The sequence below is a fragment of the Elephas maximus genome, chromosome 1, assembly GCF_024166365.1.
Source record: "Elephas maximus indicus isolate mEleMax1 chromosome 1, mEleMax1 primary haplotype, whole genome shotgun sequence".
NCBI lineage: Eukaryota > Metazoa > Chordata > Mammalia > Proboscidea > Elephantidae > Elephas > Elephas maximus.
In genome coordinates, this window is record NC_064819.1 from 108,216,578 (window position 1) to 108,239,530 (window position 22,953).

The window sequence follows — 22,953 nt, forward strand, 5'->3', positions numbered from 1 at the left end:
TAGTTTCAGGGGTTCATCCACCCTCCACGGCTCTGAATTCTGTGAGAGCTTGGAAACTTTTTCTGATTTTTCCTGTTTTATGATTGTTGTTTGGCATTTCTTGTTCTGTGTACTTCTTGTTTCCTTTTTCGAAGATTCTGGTGAGTAGGGATTTCAGTTTGATGGTAGTGTGGGCCTTGGCTGGGTCCATGATAGTATGTTATCGTGAAGGCTGGTGATACCACGTTGGGGGATAGGGTCTTGAGTCAAAGCCTTCTCTGAGTCACCCTAGGTTGTATCCTGAAGCTGTCTGAAGACTGGAGGTGGAAAGCTCATCCCCACTAGCGAAGAGTGCTCAAAAATTCCTCAGGCCAGGTCCTGTGTCTGTATTCTGAGAAGTCTGCTCCTTCACTCCCCTGGTTCCCTGTGCAGGCCCTATGGAGGGAACCTCAAAGAGGTTGTTGTAACAAATCTTGCTGATTACAACCACAGGGGATGGTTGGGTCAGGGGGAGGAGAGCCCCGGGGCTATGAAGTATTGGTTGATGGCTGGCATTTTCCTTCTCTTTTGCCCCTCCTCAGAACTCCTCCAGCCTCCTCCCAATTTCGGGGTCCTTTACTATTTTTTTTTTTTACTAAGACTAAGACCTAGAGGTTGGCAGTTCGAATCTGCCAGGCACTCCTTGGAAACTCTATGGGGCAGTTCTACTCTGTCCTATAGGGTCGCTATGGGTTGGAATCGACTTGATGGCAGTGGGTTTGGTTTGGCTTTTGGTTACTAAGACCTGCTCTTCAAGCCCATTGCGTCTCTAGGGGTTGAGGCAGGCTGAGGTGAGAAGATGAGAAGGGATGCAGGGGAGGAGGCCAGAGGGAGCCCTCGGTACTTGGAGCCTCTGTCCTGAGCTAGGTCTGCCCCACTTGAGGGTGGGGAACCCCTTTCAAGGTGTTCACACCTTGTGCTTAGAGGTGCTAGAGGCAGACTCAATTGGACGAGGATGAAGTCTAGTGGTTTCTGTCCTACTTTCACTTGATAGCTTGAAGCATGGAGCCCTGGCTGAGTGAGGAGGCCTGCCTGGGAGGGGACACTGAGCCAGGCGATATACATTTACTAGCTGTAAAAAGACCTTGTCCCCAGCTGTTGGGGACCTGCCAGGTGGTGAGATGGGATTGGAGGGATACATGATGGGAAGGGTGGGATGGGGTGGGTTGGAGCCAGCCCCATTCATCACAAGGGCCTCAGAATAGCACCCCTGTAGATGGCAACAGGTTTTTTTTTTTACAGAATTGGGGTACCAAGGGGTAACTTTATGCTGAGGCAGAGGGCTGGGAGAGTAACCTCCTTGGATCATTTTGGTCAAATTCAGGGAAGTTGCTGCATTCCTATTCTCAGCCTACTTCCCTTCGAAGTGGCTACATCAGCCCCAGACCAGGCCCTGGTCGGATCTGGCTGGATAATGAGCCTGGTTGGTCCCACTCTTCCCACAGGTATCAGAGTCCCCCTTTAGACCCTGGGGGACCCTGGGAGCAACTGGGCTAAAGCCCAACCAGGAGTTTTCCCAGGCTGGTCCCTACATGCAAGGGTGGGGTGGGGGGCCTTGGGGAGCACTGAGGGAAGAAAACATGGGGAGTTGGGGGTTTGGAGAAGAACCGGGATTTGAAAGAAGGTAAGAAATTGGGGGAATGACAGGGGAGAGGATTTGAGCTGGGGGAAGCAGCCAAGGGATCCTGGGAGAATAGGGGGGCTGAGAAGAACCCTCCAATTCTGTTCAGAAGGTTAGCTGAGAGCCTGGGGCTGATAGAAAGAAGCCTTGGCCCCCAGCCTGGTGGGAGCTCTGGGCAGCTGGCCTACAGACGTTCCTTAGTGTTGGTGGGTAGGTTTGAATCATCACTCAGGCCCCCGCCTCCATCTGCCCCCACCAGGCCCCTGGCCTCAGTTTCCTGGCAACATCTGGGGAGAGGGGGCAGCAGGAACAAGGGCCTCTGTCTGCCCAGCTGCCTCTCCCTTTGGGCTCTGCCAGACTCCACAGTGCATACGTGGGCTCCATCAGGTCCTCTTCCCCCATGGGGCCACTGACTAACCCTGGAAAGACACGTCTTCTTGCTCTCGGTTCAACAAACTTGGCGCCAAATCCTTCTTCCAGGGAAGCCTCCCTGACACTTCTGGAAGGACCCCAGTCATCCCAGCAGGTTGGCCACAGCTCACTCGGAAGTCTGTAGGCCAGATAAGGTTTCCAGATGGGCACATTGTCCTGAGGGAACACATGGTGCCCCCTGCGCCCAGCACCGGGCTCTCGGTGCATGGGATCATTCGAGGAATGCCACGATGTGGGAGGTCAGAAATGGGCGGCGGTCAGCAGTAAGCTCCCCCCACCTTCCTCGCAAGACCCTCGAGCCAGAGCTGAGGTGTTCAGACGGTAGTCACTAGGGGGCGCTCGGCCACCACAGGGAAGCGCTTACAGCTAGCTGGGTGAACTTGGGAGTGCTGCGTCTGCGTGAGAGAACGGGTGTGAGTGTCAATGTGAGGGTGTGTGTGTGTGTGTGTGTGTGTGTGTGTGTGTGTGTAGGGGATGAGGGTGTTGGAGGGGAGGGAAGGCCAGGGGTCACTCCAGGTTTCCAATTAGATCTCTATCCCTCTCCCCACCGGTCCCTGTCGGTCCCCCCTCCAGTGTCCACAGCTAAGAGAGAATGAGATCTCCGGCCCTGTCCGCACATAACCTCACTTTCTTGCTCCCTCCTCCCGACTGCCCCGGGAGAATGTGTGTCTTTGGGCAGAATTTTGGGGGGCAGATGGGTAATTTTCAGGCTATGAACTTTGGTGGGAGATCGTGCTTTCCCTTCACTGGGGTGGGCGGGGGACCCTGGCTTCTCTTGGTGTCCCCGGGGGAAGGGCGAGCCTCGGCAGCTTGTTTCTAGCGCCTGAGGCCGGAGGGGCTGGAGGCAAGGGGGCGGGGCGGGAGCTGTCTCCGCCCACCAGGGCGGGCCGGGGCGGGGACCCAGGAGGGCGGAGCCACGCTTTTTTTTTTTTTAGTCGGCTGATAGAGGTGAGGAGCGCAGAGGGTTGGGGCCGCGGGGCTGCAAGGCGGCAGTTGCGGCGCTCGGTCTGGAGACGCGGCTGCGAAGCGGACGGACCCGCGAGGTCACCGGGCAGGGGCCTCCGCACTGAAATTTGATATTCGTTTATTTGGGGTTTACCCCCTTGCTTTTTTCTTAAACATTTTTAAAACTGTATTCTTTCCCGTTTTAATTTATTTTTGCTTCCCACTCCCCACTTAAATCGGGCCGACGGTTTGGGGGGGTTGCTCCTCTACTCCCCCAGATCACTTCGGATTTTGGAAACCATCAGAGAGAGAACAGAGGTAGCAAGAACGCCAGAGAGAAGTCGAAGAAGAGAGAGAGACGGGGTCAGAGCGCACGAACAAGCGAGCTACGAGAGGCACGGAGCAAAGTGAGTGACCTGCTTTTGGGGGTGACCGCCGGAGCGCGGCGTGAGCCCTCCCCCTTCGGATCCCGCACCGGACCAGCAGCGCTGACGGACAGACTGACAGACACCGCCCCCCGCCCCAGCGCCCACCTCCTCTCTGGCCGGCGGCAGACGGTGGACGCGGCGGCGAGCCGCGGGCAGGAGCCGGAGCCCGCGCCCGGAGGCGGGGTGGAGGGGGTCGGGGCTCGCGGTGATGCACTGAAACTTTTCGTCCAACTTCTGGGCTGTTCTCGCTCGGGAGGAGCCGTGGTCCGCGTCGGGGGAGCGGAGCCGAGCGGAGCCGGGAGAAGTGCTAGCTCCGGCCGGGAGGAGCCGCAGCCGGAGGAGGGGGAGGAGGAAGAGGAGAAGGAAGAGGAGGAGGAGGAGAGGGGGCCGCGGCGGCTCGGCGCTCGGAAGCCGGGCTCATGGACGGGTGAGGCGGTCGTGTGCGAAGACAGTGCCCCAGCCGCGCGTGCTCCCCAGGCCGGTGCCAGGGCCTTGGCTCCAGGAGGAAGAGGAGCCCGCCGAGGCGCCGAGGAGAGCGGGCCGCCCCGCAGCCCGAGCAGGAGAGGGAGCGCGAGCCGCGCCGGCCCCGGTCGGGCCTCCGAAACCATGAACTTTCTGCTCTCCTGGGTGCATTGGAGCCTTGCCTTGCTGCTCTACCTCCACCATGCCAAGGTAAGCGGCTGTTCCTGCCTGGCGCCGCGGGCCGCTGCGAGCGCCTCTCCCGACTGAGGACGTGCGTGCGAGCGCGCGCGTGGGGGATCCGTGCCCCACATGGCCCCATGGGCACCGGGCGCGCGGCATCCCCCTCGATCGTCGTACGTATAGGGGGGCTCGAGCTAGGTGGGAGGGCACCAGGGTAGAGTCTCGCCGCCCACGCGGGCCCTGCCCACCCACCACAGTCACAGCACGTACGATCTGGGCCGACCAGCGGAGGGCGGGAGGAGGTGGAGGGGGCTGGGCTTGCGCTGCCGCCGGCGGCTGAAGTTTGCTCCCAGCTGCTGGTCCCGGACGAACTGGAAGTCCGGGCAGCGGGGGCGGGAGCCGGAGCCCAGCGGGGAGGGGGTGCTCGGACCTTGGACTAAGAAGGGCAGAGAGCGTGGAGGGGGGAGGGCGCAGGCCAGAGAGGGGGTTCGCTGTCACCGCTGCTTGACTTCTTCGGCCCTTGCCGCGAGTTTGGGAAAAGTTTTGGGATGGGCTGCAGCGGGGACCCCCCCCACCACGCAGGGCCACCTGCGCCGCGCCACCCCGCCCGTCCCCGCTCGCGTCCCGCTCGGTGCCCGCCCTCCCCCGCCCGGCCGGGCGCGCGCGGCGCGGAGCCGATTACATCAGCCCGGGCTTGGCCGGCCGCGTGTTCCCGGAGCCGCGGCGGCCGGAGCAGAGAGCCCCGGGCGGCGAGCGGCGCCCCTCCCCCCGTCGGCCCTACGCGGGAAGGTGACCTCTCGAGGTAGCCCCAGCCCGGGGACCTGAGGACCTACCCGTGCCCGCAGTCCCAGTCCCTTCTCACCTTCCGGGCTCGGGAGGAATTCCCGAACGCCCCTTCACCCTTTCCCCATTGCCTCCCTCGAGTGGAGAGAAACCCCTGCCACCCCTTTATTTTTTAATTTTTCCCTCCCCCTCACCCCCCAGAAGCCCCTGTCCGGCCCCTCTCTTGCCCGAGAGTTCGGGGAAAGGACGATCACAGTCTGAAGCCAGGAACCGGAGCCCACCCGGGGCGGTGTTTTGTTGAGACTCTACCTAAAGTCACGACCTGGTGACAGTCTGCTTCCCCCCCCCCCGCCCCCACACGCTTCCGAGTGGAGCTGCGGTTAGCCTTTTTGGGGGTGGCCAAAGGGAAGGTTTAAGGAGTGTCACTATTACACTTTACATTGAAACCGGCGGCTTGGGAATAGCCTTCCCTGAACCTTCGGAAGGGGCTCCTGCTCCCCACCTCTACCTCTTCTGAAAGGGAATCTTGGCCTTCCACAGTCTTGGGCATCCCCTCCCCCAAATCCCTGTGGTAACCCAGGAGGAAAAGAGGACTGCCATCTAGCCCTAGAGCCTGCCACACACACTTTGTCCCGGTGGAGTGGGGCGTTGGAGCAGAGAGCTGGAGCTGGAGCAGGTGGTTTGTGGAACTCCAAACTTGCCCACCCAACTTGCTTCTCAAAGCCACCCAGGGCGCCCCCTTCCTCTCTTCCTTTACACCCTCCTGCAGCCACAAAGTCCCTTTGGAGAGAAGGCAGAAGGAAGGAAATGGGCAAGGGTCCCTGCTGCCACCCGGAGTTCCTCAGACCCTGGCACAAAGGCCTTGGCTCCAGGCCTCCGGGAGGAGGAGGAGTGGCTGCTTGGCCACAGTGTGACCTTCAGAGGCCCCCAGAGAAGGGCACCTGGCCCCTCCCCGCCCAGAACCACCCTTCCTAGTGCCCCCTGGCCTTGGAGGGGAGTGTGAAGTTTCTGTCCTCTTTCCTCCTTGGAACCCAGGAGGAGTCAAGAGTGTTGGGAGAAGTTGGCAGGGGGAAGCCAGGGGGTGTTGTGGGATGGATGAGAGGCAGAGGTGGGAGGGGGCTCCTTGAGGGAGCTGCAGTTGGGAGGCTGTCCTGCTGGGAGCCTGGGAACTGTTATCTTCCTTTGAGAGGGGCCTTCCCTGGGGGCAAGGCTGGGGTTCTGGGGTGCATTGGGGTGTGGGAAGGAGAGAGCCAAGTGGGACTCCCTGTCTTCAGGGTCTGGAGTTCGGGGGGCTAGAGAGCAGGCCTGCAGCCTGGAATTTGCTCCACAAGTGGAGCAGCTAGGGTGGAGAGTTAGTGAGAACTGGAGACCCTCTGGAAGGGCTGGAAGAAGCCTTTGCCTGCTTGGTGCTGTCAGCTTCACATGGCTGGGCTTGTTGACCTTCACAGCTTCTGGGGAGGGGAGGAATGATCCAGTGGGGGTGGAGAGAGGTGGGGGAGGCCTCAGGCTTAGGCAGGGCAGGGGGCCCCCTAGGGGCTGGGCAGTGGAAAGGCATAAAAGGCTTCCCTGGGTTCATTTGAGGAAGGTGCCCAGGTGAGAGGGGGTTGGGACCCTCTCACTCTGGAAGGGAGAAGAAACCAGGAACAAGGTGGGAGTGGAAAGTTGGGGAGGCTTTGAAATATAGCCAGGCTCTGGGGAAATTTGTGCAGGGGGAGAGAATGGAGTTCCCCCTTAGCCCAGGGTTTCCTCTCAGGTTTTTACACTCTAGGCAACCTGTGGGTATGCATTGCTCCTGCGGACTGGAAAAGTTTGGATGGGGGAGGGTGGTTGATGCCCTTCGGTCTTCTGCACCCCCCTCCCTCCCCAACACCAGCTCACCCTGGTATTTGTCATGTCAGCAGGAGAAGGTCACCATGTTGTTTTTCTCGCCCCCAGTCCTTCCTTCCTGCCCCAGTCCAAACTTGTCCTCCTATTTGACCTTAATACTTACCCATGGCTTTGGACCAGGCAATGAGGAGGCTGAGGGTATTCCCTTTTCTCAGCACAGCATTGGGACAGTGAGAGCGAAGAGCAGGAAATGTGGGGAAGGGGAAGGGTGTTTTTCTCCTAGATTTTGAGTTCCCCACCCCCCAATATCTGGTTAGTCTTTAACTTCCTTGGATTCAGAATTGGATCAGGCCAGGAGTGGTGGGCATGCTGTGTGCCTGCAAGGAGCCCCTGGCTTTGCCCTGTGACTGGAAGCCTTGGAGAAGCCAGAGGCTGTGGCTGGGAGGGAAGCAGGAGGGAGGATGGGCTGGTGGCTGGGCCTCTGTGCCCCTGCCCCCTGCCCCTGCCCATGCCTTGCTCTTGTGTCCTCAGTGGTCCCAGGCTGCACCCACCGCAGAAGGAGGAGAGCCGAAATCCCATGAAGGTGAGTCCCCCTGGGTCTTGGATGGGGTCCCCTGTCTCCCCAGGGGATGGGTAGGGAAGCCCAGTTCCTTCTCTTCAGGCCTATGTAGGGAAGGGGAAGGGACACAGGAATGGAGGGATCAAGTAAAGGAGGTGGATACCCTGAAATTAACCCTTCCTTGACTCTCTCTCCTTTTCAGCCCCGCCCTATGCTAGAAATAGAACTTGTTGCCTTTTTCCTTTCCAGTAAAATTTTATTTGGAGAGGGAGCTGTGAGCACAGACTAGAAAGAAGAAGAGTGTTCTAGGATCCCAGAAGTCTAGGAAGTGCCACTTCTCTGCTCTGGGGCGGTGGTTGCGGGGGGAATGGACATTCCCATCACTTCCTACACAGCCATGCCCACCTGTGGGTTCTGCGTGGTGGGGGCTGGCTGTGTGTGAGCTGGAAGAGCGCAGCCCAGCCTAACAGGACTTCCCCCATACCTCCCCGCCCCCCACCCAGTTTGCATTCCCTTAAAAACAAACAAACCAAGTCATTTGTCATTGAGTTGATTCCAACTCATAGTGACCCTATAGGGCAGAGAACTACCCCATAGGGTTTCCAAGAAATAGCTGGTGGATTTGAACTGCCAACCTTTTTGGTTTGCAGCAGAAGTCATAACCACCAGGGCTCCTTGCATCCCCTTGGGGTGGAGAAACCCTCTGCCCCGCCCGCCTGCCCATGTGGAGTAGGTTTGGGTGCTGTGAACTTCCCTCCTGGGCCAGCAGAGGGCTGGCTGTAGCTCCTAGATGCCCCGCCCCCAGCCCAGCCCCCACTGCTGCCTGTCTTTTGTTCCCCTGCGGTTTGGAGTGTGGGATCCACCCTTTTCTCTGGGGACACCCTGGCTCTCCCCGCCACTGAATGTGGTTCTAGCCTGGGGGAGAGTTGCCTGAAGTCCACTCCTCTAGCTCTGCCCTCTCAAGAGGGAAGACCCCCAGGGTCTTCCTCCAGGCCAGTTTCCCTGAGCCAAATCCAGTGTGGCCTGGGGTCTCAGCCAGGGGCAGTGTTTTACCCCGGAGCTTGGTGGTGCCCAACCGGTTCTGTCTTCTTACCCACCCGGAAGCACCTTCCAGGGTCCTGGCCTGGCTTCCCTGCCCCACTGTATGGCCTGTGCCACTGACAGACACCACCCCTGCCCCCACAGTGCGCCACGAACCCCCTCAGCTTCCCAGTGGTCTCTGTGGTCTGGGAGAGGCAAGACAAATGGTCTTTGTTTGCTGGAGAAAAGGTTGTCTGTGATAAATAAGGAAAACCACGAAAGCCTCATGTTGGAGTGTATGTGTGTACGTGACCTGTGCAAAAGAAGGACAGCTTTCCTTGGAGGCAGTGGCTGGGGGTACAAAGGGTGTTGGTGATATTACCCCCACCTCCACTCCCACCCCTCCATCTTCCACTGTCCTTGGAGTTGCCAGGGAGAAGTTTTTTGAAGGAATGCCCAACCTAAGTCTTTGTACCTTCAGCTACCAACTGCCATCGCCCAGGCCAGACTTGTCATCCCTTCCTGGGTAGGGCTTTGTGGCCCCAAAGTGCAGGCCACCTCTGTCCTCAACCACAATGAAGTGTCAGTTCAAGAATTCTTGATTAGTCATCATTTTTGGTATAGACTTGGCTTAAAAAAATGACTTCTTCAGAGCCCTGTCTCGTTTGCTTTTTCAGTGACTCTTTACCTTAATTCTTTGGGATTAAGATTCTGTGCCCACTGTCCGGATAGGGCAAGTAGAGGTCTCAGACAAGGCCAGGGACTGGTTTGGATTCTCACACTGTTCGCCTTTCTGTTTTCACACCTCTGGGTTTATCACCGTACCTTATCTGTAGACACACCCCTGGTCTCATCTTCCTTTTCCTTTCTGGAAAGCAAACTGTGGAGGTAGGAGCACAGGAAGACTCAGCTATGGTCTCTGGGGAAGGGCAATCTATGGGGTAGACACTTAAGAAGCCTTAGTGAAATTCTAAACTTTTTATTACCTGGGCTAAGAAATGAGCACCCGTTCTTGGGGCTAGGAAGTGGAAGACAAAACAACCTCATTTCAACTTCCATTTCGGTGACTTTAGTGATCAGTCCAGCCCTGTTTTGGAGTGGCGAGTTGGATGGCTGAGGGACGGGAGGGACTGGCCCAAGGTCACACCAAGGCATGGAAAGAGTCCAGACCTCTGGATTCATTGTCTTCCCTCCTGTGTTGGGGAAATGCATTTCAGAGCCAGGATTGCTGTGTGGTGGTGGTGGTGGTGGGGGTGTGTTTAGAGAAGTCATTCCTCAGTCTTGCATTTAGTTATTCTCATGGGCCCTGCCCCTGTGGCCCAGAATTACCCCTTCATGCTCTGATGCACCCCAGGCTCTGTGGCCAGCCTGGGAAGCTGTCTTTACCCTGGTCTCCCTCCAGATCAGCTTCTAGAAACACTCTGTGGCTGCAGTGGCAATGCCGTGTTTTCCATGATGCAAGCGGTTTGCCCTTTGGGCGGGGTTATCGGTGGCAGGCAGGGCTTGGGTGCCCGCCCACTGCCACCTGCCAATTCCAGGTAAACCCAGCCTCTATGCTGAGGCCCACTACCTCCTGAACCGATGTCCAGGGAGAGGGTCTGGCAGGTGGCAAAATGCCCCCTGAAGCTGCCCCTCTGTCTTTGGATGATCTTGGCTTGGGAAGACTTTGATGTCCGTTCCGATTTGAACTCCATCACTGAGTAGCAGTGTGGCCTTGGGGCAAGTTACTTAGCCTCTTTGAGCCTCCAATTCCCCATTCGTAAAGCGAGGGTCCATAACAGTACCTAGTAGCACCTGTAGGGGGAGTTGTGAGAAGATGTGTATGAAATGCTGTACTCGGCACTCAGCTCATACTGCGTTCTCAGTAAATGGCTGTTGGTTTGGATAATGCCATGACAGTGGCTGTTGGGAGGTTGTAGGCAAATGGAACAGACTGGCAAAGTCGGCAGTTGCTCCTTTAAAGGAAACCACATATAGCACATGGCAGGGTTCTTAGTACCTCCCCACCCCCAGCAGGTATGCCCACACTCATACTCTGGCCCGGCATCATGGTTGAACCAGGAATTGGCTTAGCTGTCATGGTGAGGCAGGGTGATCAGATGTGGCAGGCTGTTCCCTTGGAACCTGATGGCATCCTGTGAATTTTGCAATAAAAATAAAGAGTGTTGATGGTGGAATACTTAGGAAGGGGCTTCAGCCATAGCAGGAAGGACTCGAGGTAGGTTTTTGGAAGGGCTTGCCTGGTAGTGGACACCTCTCACAGAAGCCCTGAAGAGTGGTTTTACAGAGCTGGGTGGTGGTGGGGGCGGGCCATCTCCTATGTGACCCTCTGGGCTCATGTGTTATCCGCTCTTGTGCAGTGGTGAAGTTCATGGACGTCTACCAACGCAGCTACTGCCGTCCAATTGAGACCCTGGTGGACATCTTCCAGGAGTATCCTGATGAGATCGAGTACATCTTCAAGCCGTCCTGTGTGCCCCTGATGCGGTGTGGGGGCTGCTGCAACGATGAAGGCCTAGAGTGCGTGCCCACTCAGGACTTCAACATCACTATGCAGGTGGGCACCTTTGGGGAGTGGGATGGGGAGGGCATGGGGGTGGGACAGGCATTAGACTTTGGGAGCAGCTGGTCCCAGGTCCTTTCCTGGGAAGCTCTTGAAAGGAGGAACCAGACTTACCTTGCCTAGCTCCCACCTCTGAGTGGGTCTGGAGAGGTGGGATGGGTATCTTGCTCTGGACCCTCTTTGGAGAAGAAGATGCCTGCATTGCCCATGTTCCCAGCAATCCCTGATCACCTACTGCTCCCTGGCCTTTACCCCCTGGGCTCAGGATGGGGCTAGCACCTACGACAGGGGTTCCTGAGGGCCCTCCTTCCTTGGGTGGTCTGTTCAGGAAGCTAGGCGAGCCAGTCTTTTGGTGTAGCCTGGTGACAGGGCATTTCTTAGCCTTGATAGGGCAGGAGGGAGGTCTGAGACACCAGGGAAGCGGTGGCTGTTGGTAGCTACTAGGGGTCAGGGTGAGGCCTCATGGAGATGAAAGGAGGGGAAGGGACGGGGAGTGGTGAGAAACAGGACTCGAATTCCCAGCCTGGCCAACCCTTGTAGTCACCTCAGCTCTCAAGAGGAGCAGGGGCTCCCTGAGGTCAGCAGGGTTGGGTGAGTTGGGGTGGGCCTGAGGCTCTTCCCAGGTAGAGCCCCTGGTCCCCTCTATCTCCACAACTCATCCCTGCTCTATAGAACCCCTGGGTGCTGAGTGGCAGGAGCCCCGGGGGCGTCCCATCTGGGTATGGCTGGCTGGGTCACTGACCTCTGTGATCTGCTTCCTTCCCCCCAGATTATGCGGATTAAACCTCACCAAGGCCAGCACATAGGAGAGATGAGCTTCCTACAGCACAGCAAATGTGAATGCAGGTGAGGCTGGAGACCTGGGTTCATGTGCACAAGCAAACGGCTGCGAGGTGCCTGCTCTGTGCTGGGGTTAAGCACCTCCTGCTTGTTAGCCCATTTCTACCTTGGGAGTTTACTTCACTGTGTCTCAGTTTCCACATCTGTAAAATGGGCACAATAATAGTATATACCGTATAACATTGTTACCGGGATGAAGTGAGTTATTATACGTACAGGGCTTAAATACAGTGCTGGTACGCCATAAACATTACATTAAGTTTGTGATCAGCTGCTAACCTAAGGGCTGGCAGTTTGAACCCACCCAGTGGCTCCGTGGAAGAAAGGCCTGGCGAACTGCTACCATAAAGATTACAGCCAAGAAAACCCCATGGAGCAGTTCTACTCTGTAACACAGGGTCACCGTGTCAGGGGCTGACTCAGCCGTAGCTAACAACAACAATAATTATTATCATTGTTATCATCACCATCTTAACTCCTGTCTCTATTTTGTTCTTTTCCCCCATCCACCGCAGACCAAAGAAAGAAAAAGCAAGACAAGAAAAGTAAGTGGACATGACTTTAGCACATCTCTATCTCCTTGGCCTGTTGCCTTGGTTTGAGACTCTTGGCTTCCTCTGTTGGGGGTCTGTTGGCCTCACGGGGTCAGGAAATTGGTCTTATGGGGATTGTGGTAACAGCAGTGGGATGGAGCAAACTCCAGGAATATGGCTCTAGGGTGAGTGAGAAAACCCAGCCTGGAGCTTCCTGCGAGAGAGATGATGCCTGCCAGGCCTCAAGGTCATTCATGGCCAGGATTTACTGTTTTGGTGTGTTGGAGGGCAGTGTGAACACTGGCTCCCTGGCCTGCTCTAGGGCCCCCCACAGTGGGGAGAGGGAGCGGGGTGGCAGAGAGACCAGCTTTTGTGTGCCCGAGGAGACAGCCTTTTACGGTGGCTACTGTGGCGATACCGTCAGCCAGCTGGGATGTGTTCCCGGTGCATGCCCTCCTGCAGGCGTGGGGCTGGCAGGAGAAAGAGTTGAATGTTGGTCATTTTCTGAGGCAATTTTCTAATGCTCAGCAACTGAAGGTCAGGTGAGGATGGGATGGGGGCAGGGCTTGAGGGGCAATGAGCCTTCAAGACAGGGGAGCAGCTAGCATCAAGGACGGGCTTACAGTGAAAAAGAGACAGAGAGAGAGCACCTATATGCCCTTTCCTCCTCCCCATCTTCCCTATTACCCTGTCTCCCCCCAACACTGTGGTGACATTGAGGCCCCACAGGCCTCAACCTCTTGCCCCTTGCCTAAGTCTTTAACTTCCAGGATCACTGTGGGCTATCAGAGATATGATTTGGGAGAACTGGCTCAGAGAGAGAGAGAGAGGTGTGTATGTGTGTGAGTGTGTGTGTGTGAGTGAAGATCCCCCCCTTCCAGCTCCTTCTGAGGGGTCACTAGACATGCCCCTCTCCTGGGACCCTTCTTGCCTCCCTCCTCATTTCTCCACCTGTTGGCAAACATTCTGTGTTGCCTTCTCTCTCAGGCCAGCAGATATGGGGAGTTCTCTTTCCCTTGAGGGGAACAGGCTACAGCCTGCCCCCCTTGCCTGTTCCGCAAACTCTTGCTTTGCCCACAGGGAGAGCAGGGGGCTCGCCTGGGCTCGGAAGAGAGTCTGGCGAGATGGTGCAGCAGGCTTTGACAGGCTGGGGAGAGAACTTTCTGCCAAGTGATGTCCAGGCCCCTCCTTCCCACGCCTCCCCCACTCCAACCCCACCCTACTGCCTGCCTGGGGCTCTGACGACACCCAGCCGCACCTCTCCAGCCCAAGTTATGACTGGACAGGCTGGTGCCTTTCATATGCCGCCCTTGGTCTTGTGCCAGTGTAGCTGTTCCCCCATACTATGATTCCCAGAAGCAGGGCCCTGGAGGGACTCCTTGCTGTTGCACTTGGAAATGGAGGCAGAAGGTGTCCAAAGCGTGGTCCCTTCCCACAATGTCAAGTCAGGTCTCTGACCTCCCCATACTCTAGCCTACTTCCCATAGCCCCTTAGCCTTTAGGCCAAACTCGTCCAGGATTGCTGGGGAAAAGCCTGCCCTTGGAGCTTGGCCCTGTGCTTAGGGCCAGCACCCACCATGAACAGGGAGGCCCTCTGGCCCTGTGCCCTCTATCCAGTCTCTGTTTCCTACCTAAAGACTTGCCTGGGGCTGAGTTTGCCACCCCAGGTGGCCAGAATGAGGAGGAGGAGGAGACACTGGGTGCATGTGTGCAAGCTATCTCCTGGAGCCCCTTCCCCCTACGCCTCGCTCCAGGGATCCTGTCCTACATAGTTTGTTTTGGTTTTCCCACCTTGTCCTCCCTACTACTTCTTTTCCTCTTCCCTTCCCCCTCGCTGTCTCTTTGTCTGTATCTGTTTTTTATTTTCCAGAAAATCAGTTCGAGGCAAGGGGAAGGGGCAAAAACGAAAGCGCAAGAAATCCCGGTATAAATCCTGGAGAGTGTACGTTGGTGCCCACTATTGTCTAACTAATTCCCTGGCGCCTCCCCGGCCCCCAATCAAACTCCTGCCTTTAGTATCCCGTAACCCTGCCTCTTTCCTCCCTCCTGGCCCCAGTGTCTCTCTCTCTCACTCTCACTCCACTAATTGGTACCAATGGGTAGATGTGGTGGTGGCCTTGCTGGTCCAGGGTTGGGGTTGGTGGATGTGTGGGTAGAGTGGGCCTGGAGGATTCAAGGAGGGAACTCTGGCTTGGCTGGGCACTGACTTTCTCTCACCCACTGGGTACTGGTGGTGGGCCCATGTTGGCATGGGTGTTGGGCACAGGTGCCTGATCACCCAACTGGTTTCCATTGCTCTAGACTTCTGCACTTGTCTGGAAGCTGAGGGGGCTGGGGAAGGCAGGTGTTGTGTGAGGAAGGGGTGTGAATGAGCGTGAGGCAGCTTGTTGTTGGCTGAAGGAGGAGGTTGACGGGGTCAAGCACCATCATGGAGGCCCGTCCTCATTTGGGGGTGGCACCTCAGCTTCTCATGGATTTAGGGCCTCTGGAGGGGAGCTACCCATTCCAACTCAATCCATGGCACCACAGAACCCTCGCTGTAGGGCAGCTCTTCCCTGTGCTGCAGGCTGTGGTGGGCCCTGCCCTGGGCTCTTGGCCAGTAGTGGCCTGGCCTGTGGATACTGCCTCAGGGCTTGGCCTCCCATCATGCCCACCTTTCGTGGAGGGGCCAGAGCATGAGCCTCATGCAGTGAGAAGGCGGCCTCTGGTGACTTCAGTGGCCCCCAATTGCTGTCCCCAACAGGTAAAGAGTTAAGGTGTGCTCTTTTGGGGGTGGCAGCAGTTGGGGCCCTGTGGCCCAGGATTTCCCCAGTGTCCATGGGACACAGCACTGCCCCTTCTGGCAGCCTTCTCCCTGCATCTCTGCCCGTCTATGCCCGCTTCTCCCTGCGGGCAGGCCTCCTAGCCAATGCTGCCTCTCTCGCCGCTCTCTGTCTTCTGCTGTAGTGCTCAGAGCCTTCCAGGGCGCAGAAGGGCATGTGGGCCAATGAGCCGGGTGGGGGTGCAGCTGTGGACATGTTAGGGGATGTTGCATGGTGGTTTTTTTTTCTCTTTCTCTGCTGACGCTCTAGCTTAGATATCTTTCCTTTTGCCTTTTTGCAGTCCCTGTGGGCCTTGCTCAGAGCGGAGAAAGCATTTGTTTGTACAAGATCCGCAGACGTGTAAATGTTCCTGCAAAAACACAGACTCGCGTTGCAAGGCGAGGCAGCTTGAGTTAAACGAACGTACTTGCAGGTTGGTTCCCAGAGGACCAGGTTGGTTCCCAGAGGACGAGTGATCGAGTCAGAGAGGGACCTCACGCAGAGATGGAGAGAGAGATTGAGAGAGAGAGAGAGAGAGAGAGAAAGCATGTGCCCCTGAGAAGGGCCAGCCGCTTGCTTGTCTTCTAGGTGCCTGCCTGATGACTGCTTACCTTCTCTTGCTTGCAAGGCCCCTGTGGTAGGCAGTGGGCTCTGGTCTGGCCTGGCGGTGCCTGTTCAGAGGTTGCCCTGGTTGCCTGAGTGGATAGGCTGATGTGGCTTCATGTGGTGGTGTGGACGCCAGCTGTGTGTTGTGTCCCGTGGTCCTACTACTTGTGGTGGCTGTTGGTCCTGATGTTGTGATTATTACTTCCGCTACTAATACTGGGAGCCCTTCCAGGTGTGTGGAATGCTACAGTTTACAAAGCGGCCTGGCCATAGCCCTCTGAAGTCTGCAAGGGTGGGCTCCTACTCCCCTCAGTGTTTCTCCACGGGGGTAAAGGTTGAGCCTCCCCCCTCAGACTGGGTGTTCCCTGAGGGTAAGGGCCTTGGCTCTTGGTTTAGGGTGAGAAGTTCTGCCTATTTGTTATAGAAGATTTAGCATCCAGGGACACTAGATACTTTTAGTCCTCTACCAGTTGTGATAAACAACCCCAAACAGCCCCACACATTTCCAAATGCTCCCAGGTGAGTGGGGCAAGGGGCCAGACCCACTGTCCTAACATTAGCTTATGAGCTCCTTATGGCTGGGCCTGGCATATTCCTCTTTGTGACTATACCTTATCCACAGTGGCAATCAAGGCAGTGTCGAATGCATGAACGAGTACATGACCAAGTTCACAGGCTGAGGTCAGGAGCACAAGTCCAGGGTAGGTGGCTGGCAGTCATTTTATGCCTGGACTGGCCTATCCTCTGGGCCAGGGTCGGCTTCACCTAGGGTGGAGGGGCTTTTATGGGACCCCCCCCCGACCCCAGGCAGAGCCAGGGTACTCTTAGCTAGCCCAGACACTCCATTAACAAAGCTCCTGGAGAGCGGCTACCCACCCCCTCCCCAGCCAATGTTCTTGTGGCTTACCGTTGCTCAGGGGACCATGCCTGGGTTGCTGGTCTGTCTTGGTGCTATGTGAAGATTGGAAGTGTATTAGTGCTGAGGGCCAGGGAACTCTGCAAAACTCCAGGGCTGGATCAGGGGGTCTCCGCACCCCAAGGGGAACCAGGGAAGATAAGAGACTTGACTTTTGGGGTTTCGTGATGATTATTCTGTAGAGAGGTTCTCTGGGATAGGGGATGGCTGAAGTGATCTGGGAGCTAACTGAAGTTACCTCAGCTGCCAAAGTGCTCCCCCGATCCCTAATCTGGCTGTATCTGGGAATTTCATTTCCCCAAATCGAAAGCTCAGAGTCCCCATTCCCAGGCTGTCCTGAAGGGCAGGGCCTGTCCTGCCTCCTTCTCCCAGCAGGGAGGGCCAGAGACGATTAGCCCAGGGGCAAAGGCACCATGAGAAAGTTATTGGAGAGAGCCCCTCTGCTCCTAGCCACCAAATTGACTCTCCCCACCCTAAAATCAACAGCGTGTTAAAAAGGAAAGGCAGCCTGCCACCTGGGGTCTGCTCCTGCCACTAACTCAAGAGAGAGGAGGCAGGGGGAGGGCACGGGGAGGGAGATGTGCCCCTCGCCTTCCTAGGGCCCCAGGCCCCTCTGCCTCCCCCTGCCTTGGGTACCATCACGTGTTCATTCCTTGCTTGCCCAGTGCAGCCCCTCCCCTGCAGCTAGCTGCTCCAGAAAACTTGTGCAGGGAGCCTTTTCCCATGGCCTCCATCCTCCGTCCAACCCTGACTACCCCTTAGCTCTAAAATGTCAAGTAGGGACTGCTCGTTGGTACTTGCTGATTTGTCGCTCTGTAAAATGTTTCATGTTCTTGTCTTTTTGTCTCAACGAGATTGTAAACTGTAGAGGGCAGGTGCTGTGGCTTCCAATCAGATTGGGAGCCCCTGAGAATAGCTGCTGCTCAGATTCCTCAGACTTGGGTCTCCCCAAGGACAGCGCCACACCTTCCCTGTTGTCTCTGCACCTCCGTGCCAGAGGGCTGCAGGGACCCAGCATGAAAAGGGGGGCTGCTTGCCCCACCAGGCCTCCTCACCGGCTCTAACCCCCAGCCTCTGTTTCCCACCCCTGGCAGATGTGACAAGCCGAGGCGGTGAGCTGGGCTAGAGGAGGGAGCCTCTCTCAGGGTTTCGGGAACCACACCTTTCACCTGGAAAGACTGATACAGAACGCCCCAGAAACCACGCAGCTGCCGCCGCACCACCCTCACCATCGACAAAACAATCCTTAATCCAGAAACCTGAAATGAAGGAAGAGGAGACTGCGCAGAGCACTTTGGGTCCGGAGGGCAAGACTCCGGCAGAAGCATTCCCGGGCGGGTGACCAAGCACGGTCCCTCTTGGAATTGGATCGCCATTTTTTGTTTTTTTGTTTTTTTTTTTTGCTGCTAAATCACCGAGCCCGGAAGAGTAGAGAGTTTATTTCTGGGATTCCTGTAGACACACCCACATACATACATACATATATATATACACACATATATATATGTATAGATACATATATATAAAATAAATATATATATTTTATACATTTATAAAATATATATATTCTCTTTTTAAATTAACATTGCTAACGTTATTGGTGTCTTCACTGGATGTATTTGACTGCTGTGGACTTGAGTGGGGAAGACAGCGTCCCCACCCAGATCCCGACAGGGAAGAGGATGGGAGGAGAGACTCTGGCGTGACCTTTTTAATCCCTCTTTGGGAGGCCAGGGCCCCCCTCTCTGCCTGGAAACATGCATGGCCAGGGCACGGGGGCAAATTTGGCCCGCTTTTGGGAACACTGACAAACCCAGCCCTGGCTCCGAGCCGCTACCCTGAGTCAAATGGACAGAAAGACAGACGACAGGTACAGGGATGAGGATGCTGGCTTCTGACCAGGAGTTGGGGGAACCTCAGGACATTGCTGTGCTTTGGGGATCCCCTCCATACCTTGCGTGGGCATCTTGCCCTCAAGGCTACTGCCTGGAAGATTCAGGAGCCTTCACCTGGGTGAAGACCTACTCTCACCTGCATCTGAGATGCCCAGGAGGCCACTGACAGATGTCCCGGCAAAGAGAAGAGAGACGTTGGTGGGAGGAGGAGCAGCCCCCTATCAGCCCCTCCTCCTGGGAGCCCACCCTCATCCTCAGAGGGAAAGGCCTCAGCCTCGTGTCTTGGGCCTCTCCCTGCTCCACATCCCGGGGTGCAGCCCAGGAGGGCCTGCTGTCCTCAGACCATTAAAACCACTAGCTGTGTCCCCCCAGGAGTCCTGGCTGAGTGTGTGAGTGGTTGACCCTCCTCAGCCTCCTGACCCGTCCCTTCCCGCGGCACAGAGAGAGAGACAGGGGAGGATCCACGAGCCCATCACGGAGGCAGAGAAAAGAGAAAGTGTTTTATATATGGTACTTATTTAATAATATCCCTTTTTAATTAGAAATTAAAACAGTTAATTTAATTAAAGAGTAGGGTTTTTTTCAGTATTCTTGGTTAATATTTAATTTCAACTATTTATGAGATGTATCTCTCTCGCTCTCTTTTGCTCTCTCTTATTTGTACCGGTTTTTGTGTATGAAATTCATGTTTCCAATCTCTCCCTGATCGGCGACAGTCACTACTAGCATGTCCTGAACAGATATTTAATTTTGCTAACACTCAGCTCTGCCCTTCTCAGTTCCCCGGCTCCCCACCACACATTCCTTTGAAATAAGGTTTCAATATACATCTACATACTATATATATATTTGGCTACTTTGTATATATATACATATATATATATGTTTATGTATATATGTGATTCTGATAAAATAGACATCGCTATTCTGTTTTTTATATGTAAAAACAAAACAAAAATAGAGAATTCTACATACTAAATCTCTCTCCTTTTTTAATTTTAATATTTGTATCATTTATTTATTGGTGCTACTGTTTGTCCGTAATAATTGTGGGGAAAAAGATATTAACATCTCGTCTTTGTCTCTAGTGCAGTTTTTCGAGATATTCCGTAGTACATATTTATTTTTAAACAACAAGAAATACAGATATATCTTAAAAAAAAGCGTTTTGTATTAAAGATTTTAATTCTGATCTCAAATCTCCTCCTGTTTCTCCTCCTCATTGAATCCTTGTTCCAGCCTTCCTCCCACCCTCTTTTACTCCTCCCTTGGGAAATCTGGGATTTGTCTTTGGTCTGGGAGTGGTGTTCCAGGTGTTTAGGATATGGGGTGACCCATCTCATTATACTGGGGTTAGTCTTTCCATTTCTGGCTGGGCTGGACCTGGGAGGAACCTGTCCACCCCCTGCCTTAATATAGAAGGGAAGCTCTGGGTATGGGTGGGCCTTTGAATAAAACTGCCTTCAGGAACCACATGATCCAGGCCTCTTTCCAGCAATCAAGGAAGTTGCTGCCCATGTCTCTGAGCTTGCTGCCCAGGGGACAAGAGAGGGCTGGGTTTGGCTGTGGGGCCTTGTAGGTTGCAATAGGCTTAGGAATAGGTAGGGTATGCTGGTGGGGGACTGTGACCCCAGGGGAAACTTAGTTTTACGTGGTGAGTCTTGGGGTTCCTTGAACTTCTGAAAGAGAGATCCACAGCTCTGACCTGCCCACCTTACTGCATAATCCCTCCTTTCCTGTCCTGGTCTGGGGTGAGATGGAAGCTGTCTGTGTCTTTGGCATTTATGTTTCTAAGTACCCTTCCTCCAATTGTTTATTCCTTCAAGCCATGCTTATTGGGCCAGCCTTTGTGCTAGGCACAGAAGCTGTTCTGAATAAGACACAATTCCACCCTTCAAGGGTCTGGTGGGGTGAATGGGTGGGGAGACACAGAAAGAACTATAAATCCATGACAGGTGGTAAAATGGAAAAACACCTAACATATGATGGGGGCATCTAATCCAGCTTGGGGTGGGGATCATGTTGGGAGTGGTGGAGTCTGGGATCTTCTCAAGATATAACCTCTAAGCTGTCCCTTAAAGGGTGGGTAGGAGAAGAGAGGCAGGACATGGAGGGGCAGATGCAAGGGTTTAGGAAGGCATACCAGGCAGAAGGGATGGTGTGAGTGAAGGCGTGGAAGTGGAACTCAGATGAGGAGTGGGTGAGGGGGTTGAGGCTGGAGAGATAGGCAGGGGTTAGCTCACCGGAAGCCTGCAATAGGTGCCAAGAGCCTAGGACCTGTCAGAGATGAGCAGCAGCTGAGGGGTTTTAAGTAGAGAGTGCTGCAGTCAGATATGCTTTTCAAAGGATGCAAGCAGGAGGCAGGGCAGCCAGGTTGGAGGCTGTTGTGGTCCTCCAGGGAGATGTCTAGAGGGGCTGGGAAGAAGGGCTCTTTGGCGGCTTCAGCAACTGTTAGGGAGGAAATTCTCTGCCTCTCCTGGCCTGCACACAGACTGGTCTACACTCTGGGGAAGACAAGAGGCAAGCCCCTGCTCTCATGGAGCTTTTGCTCTAGCAAGTGCTCGTCTTCCAATAACTTACCGTGTGCCAGGTCTTGTTAACTCAGAGAATCTGCACACCAACCATGTGAGGCAGATGCCCTTGTTGTCCCCACCTGTGTATTTATAGAAGCCTCCAAACTGGCCTTCTGGAGTCTTCTCTCACCTCTCTTTAGTCGATTCTTATACAACAACCAGAGTGAGCCTGTTAAAACACGAGGCAACTCATGTCACCTCTTGGCTTAAAACCCTCCAAAGACTCTTACTCAGAGTAAAAGCCAAAGTCTGTACAATGGCCTTAAACGGTCCTATCGCATCTGGGCTGCTTCTACCTTTCTGACCTCAATGGCTTCCAACTCCCCTTGGTCACTCGGCTTCAGCCGCACTGGCTTCTCTGCTCCTCAGATGTACTGGGCGTGTTCCTGCCTCAGGACCTTTGCACTGGCTGTTCCCTCTCCCTGGAACACTCTTTCCCCCAGGCATGCACATGTGGCTCCCTCACTTGCAAGTCTTGATCAGATAGCACTTTCCCAGTGAGGTCCACCAGTTGATGTCCCTCACTCTGAACTCAGGATCCTCCTTTTCATGATCCATTCTTTTTTTCCCATAGCACATGCCACTCTTCTAAATATTCTAGAACAGTGATGTTCAATAGACATAAACTATGAGCCACATAGGAAATTTAAAATTTTCTAGGAGCCATATCTGAAAAAAGTAGAAACAGGTGAAATGAATTAAAACTATTTTAGTGATATATTTTATTTAACATCTGAAATATCAGTTCAATATGTAATCAATATAAAAATTACTACTAAGAAACTTTACATTCCTGGTGTATGATTCTGGTCTGTGTTTTGTACTTATTGCACATCTTAGTTGGAAGTGGCCACATTTCGAGTGCTTGATAGCCACATGTGGCTAGTGGCTCCTGTATTGGACAGCGCAGTGCTAGAATTTACTCTATTTTTTGTCTCCATCCACCAGAACGCAAACTCCATGAAACCAAAAACCAAACCCACTGCCGCTGAGTCGATTCCGTCTCATAGCGACCGTATAAGACGGAGTAGAAGTGCCATAGGGTTTCCAAGGCTGTGACCTTTATGGAAGCAGACTGCCACGTCTTTCTCCTATGGAGCCACTGGTGGGTTCAAATCACTGAGCTTTTGGTTAATAACCTAGCGCTTTAGCCACTATGCCACCAAGGCTCCTCGAGCTCCAGAAGGGCAGGGGTTTTTGTCTGTTTTGTTTATTGTTGTATCTCCAGCTCCTAGAACGGTGCCTGGAACATAGCAGATGCTCCATAAACTTTTGTTAAATGACTGATGCTGTTGAAACTGGGGCCTGGAGACTGAGGGCTTTATCCCAAGATCACGGAGATAGGTAAGGGCTGGCGCTGCTGGGAGTGGTTGTTGGAGGGGCTTTCTGGGCAGGGAGCATTTGAGCAGAGCTTGACTAGAAGGGAACTCAGCTTCAGCTGGTAGGGATTAGGAACAGAGGCCTCCTTGTCAGTGCCAGGCATCGTCTCCTTTTAGCCACTCTGGAGATGGTGCTCATTATCCCTGCTTGACAGATGAGAGGCAGGAGGCTCAAAGAGGGTAAATAACTTGCCCAAATTTACACACAGCCAGTAAATGGCCAAGCCTGAATTTAAACCAGCTTTCCTGACTCCAATTCTAGTGCTCCTTCTACCACACCACAGCTGCCCTAGGCTAGGGCAGAACATCAACAAATAAAAATGAATCATCTAGACTGAATACAAATAGGCAGAAGAAAAGTGGGACGGGGGAGGACGTGGTGGTGGCCAAACCCAGGGCTGAAATCCAGATATCCCCACGTGTGGTAAGGCAAGGGAAGGCAAGGCAAGGCAAGGCAAGGCAAGGGAAGGCAAGGCAAGGCAAGGCAAGGCAAGGCAAGGCAAGGCAAGGCAAGGCAAGGCAAGGCAAGGCAAGGCAAGGCAAGGCAAGGCAAGGCAAGGCAAGGCAAAAGA

The 22,953-nt window shown here is 54.7% G+C and overlaps 1 protein-coding gene across 1 annotated transcript; it reads left to right on the forward strand.

Annotated features, from left to right (window-relative positions):
- Window positions 1-3,225: 3,225 nt before the first annotated feature.
- VEGFA (vascular endothelial growth factor A) lies at window positions 3,226-19,621 on the forward strand (the record flags this gene model as incomplete). The annotated part of the gene is made up of 8 exons (XM_049873067.1): window positions 3,226-4,116; window positions 7,228-7,279; window positions 10,636-10,832; window positions 11,608-11,684; window positions 12,194-12,223; window positions 14,082-14,153; window positions 15,314-15,445; window positions 17,629-19,621. Coding segments are annotated over 8 exons (1,473 nt in total), but the record flags the coding sequence as incomplete, so codon positions are not given.
- Between the last annotated feature and the right edge of the window lie 3,332 nt (window positions 19,622-22,953).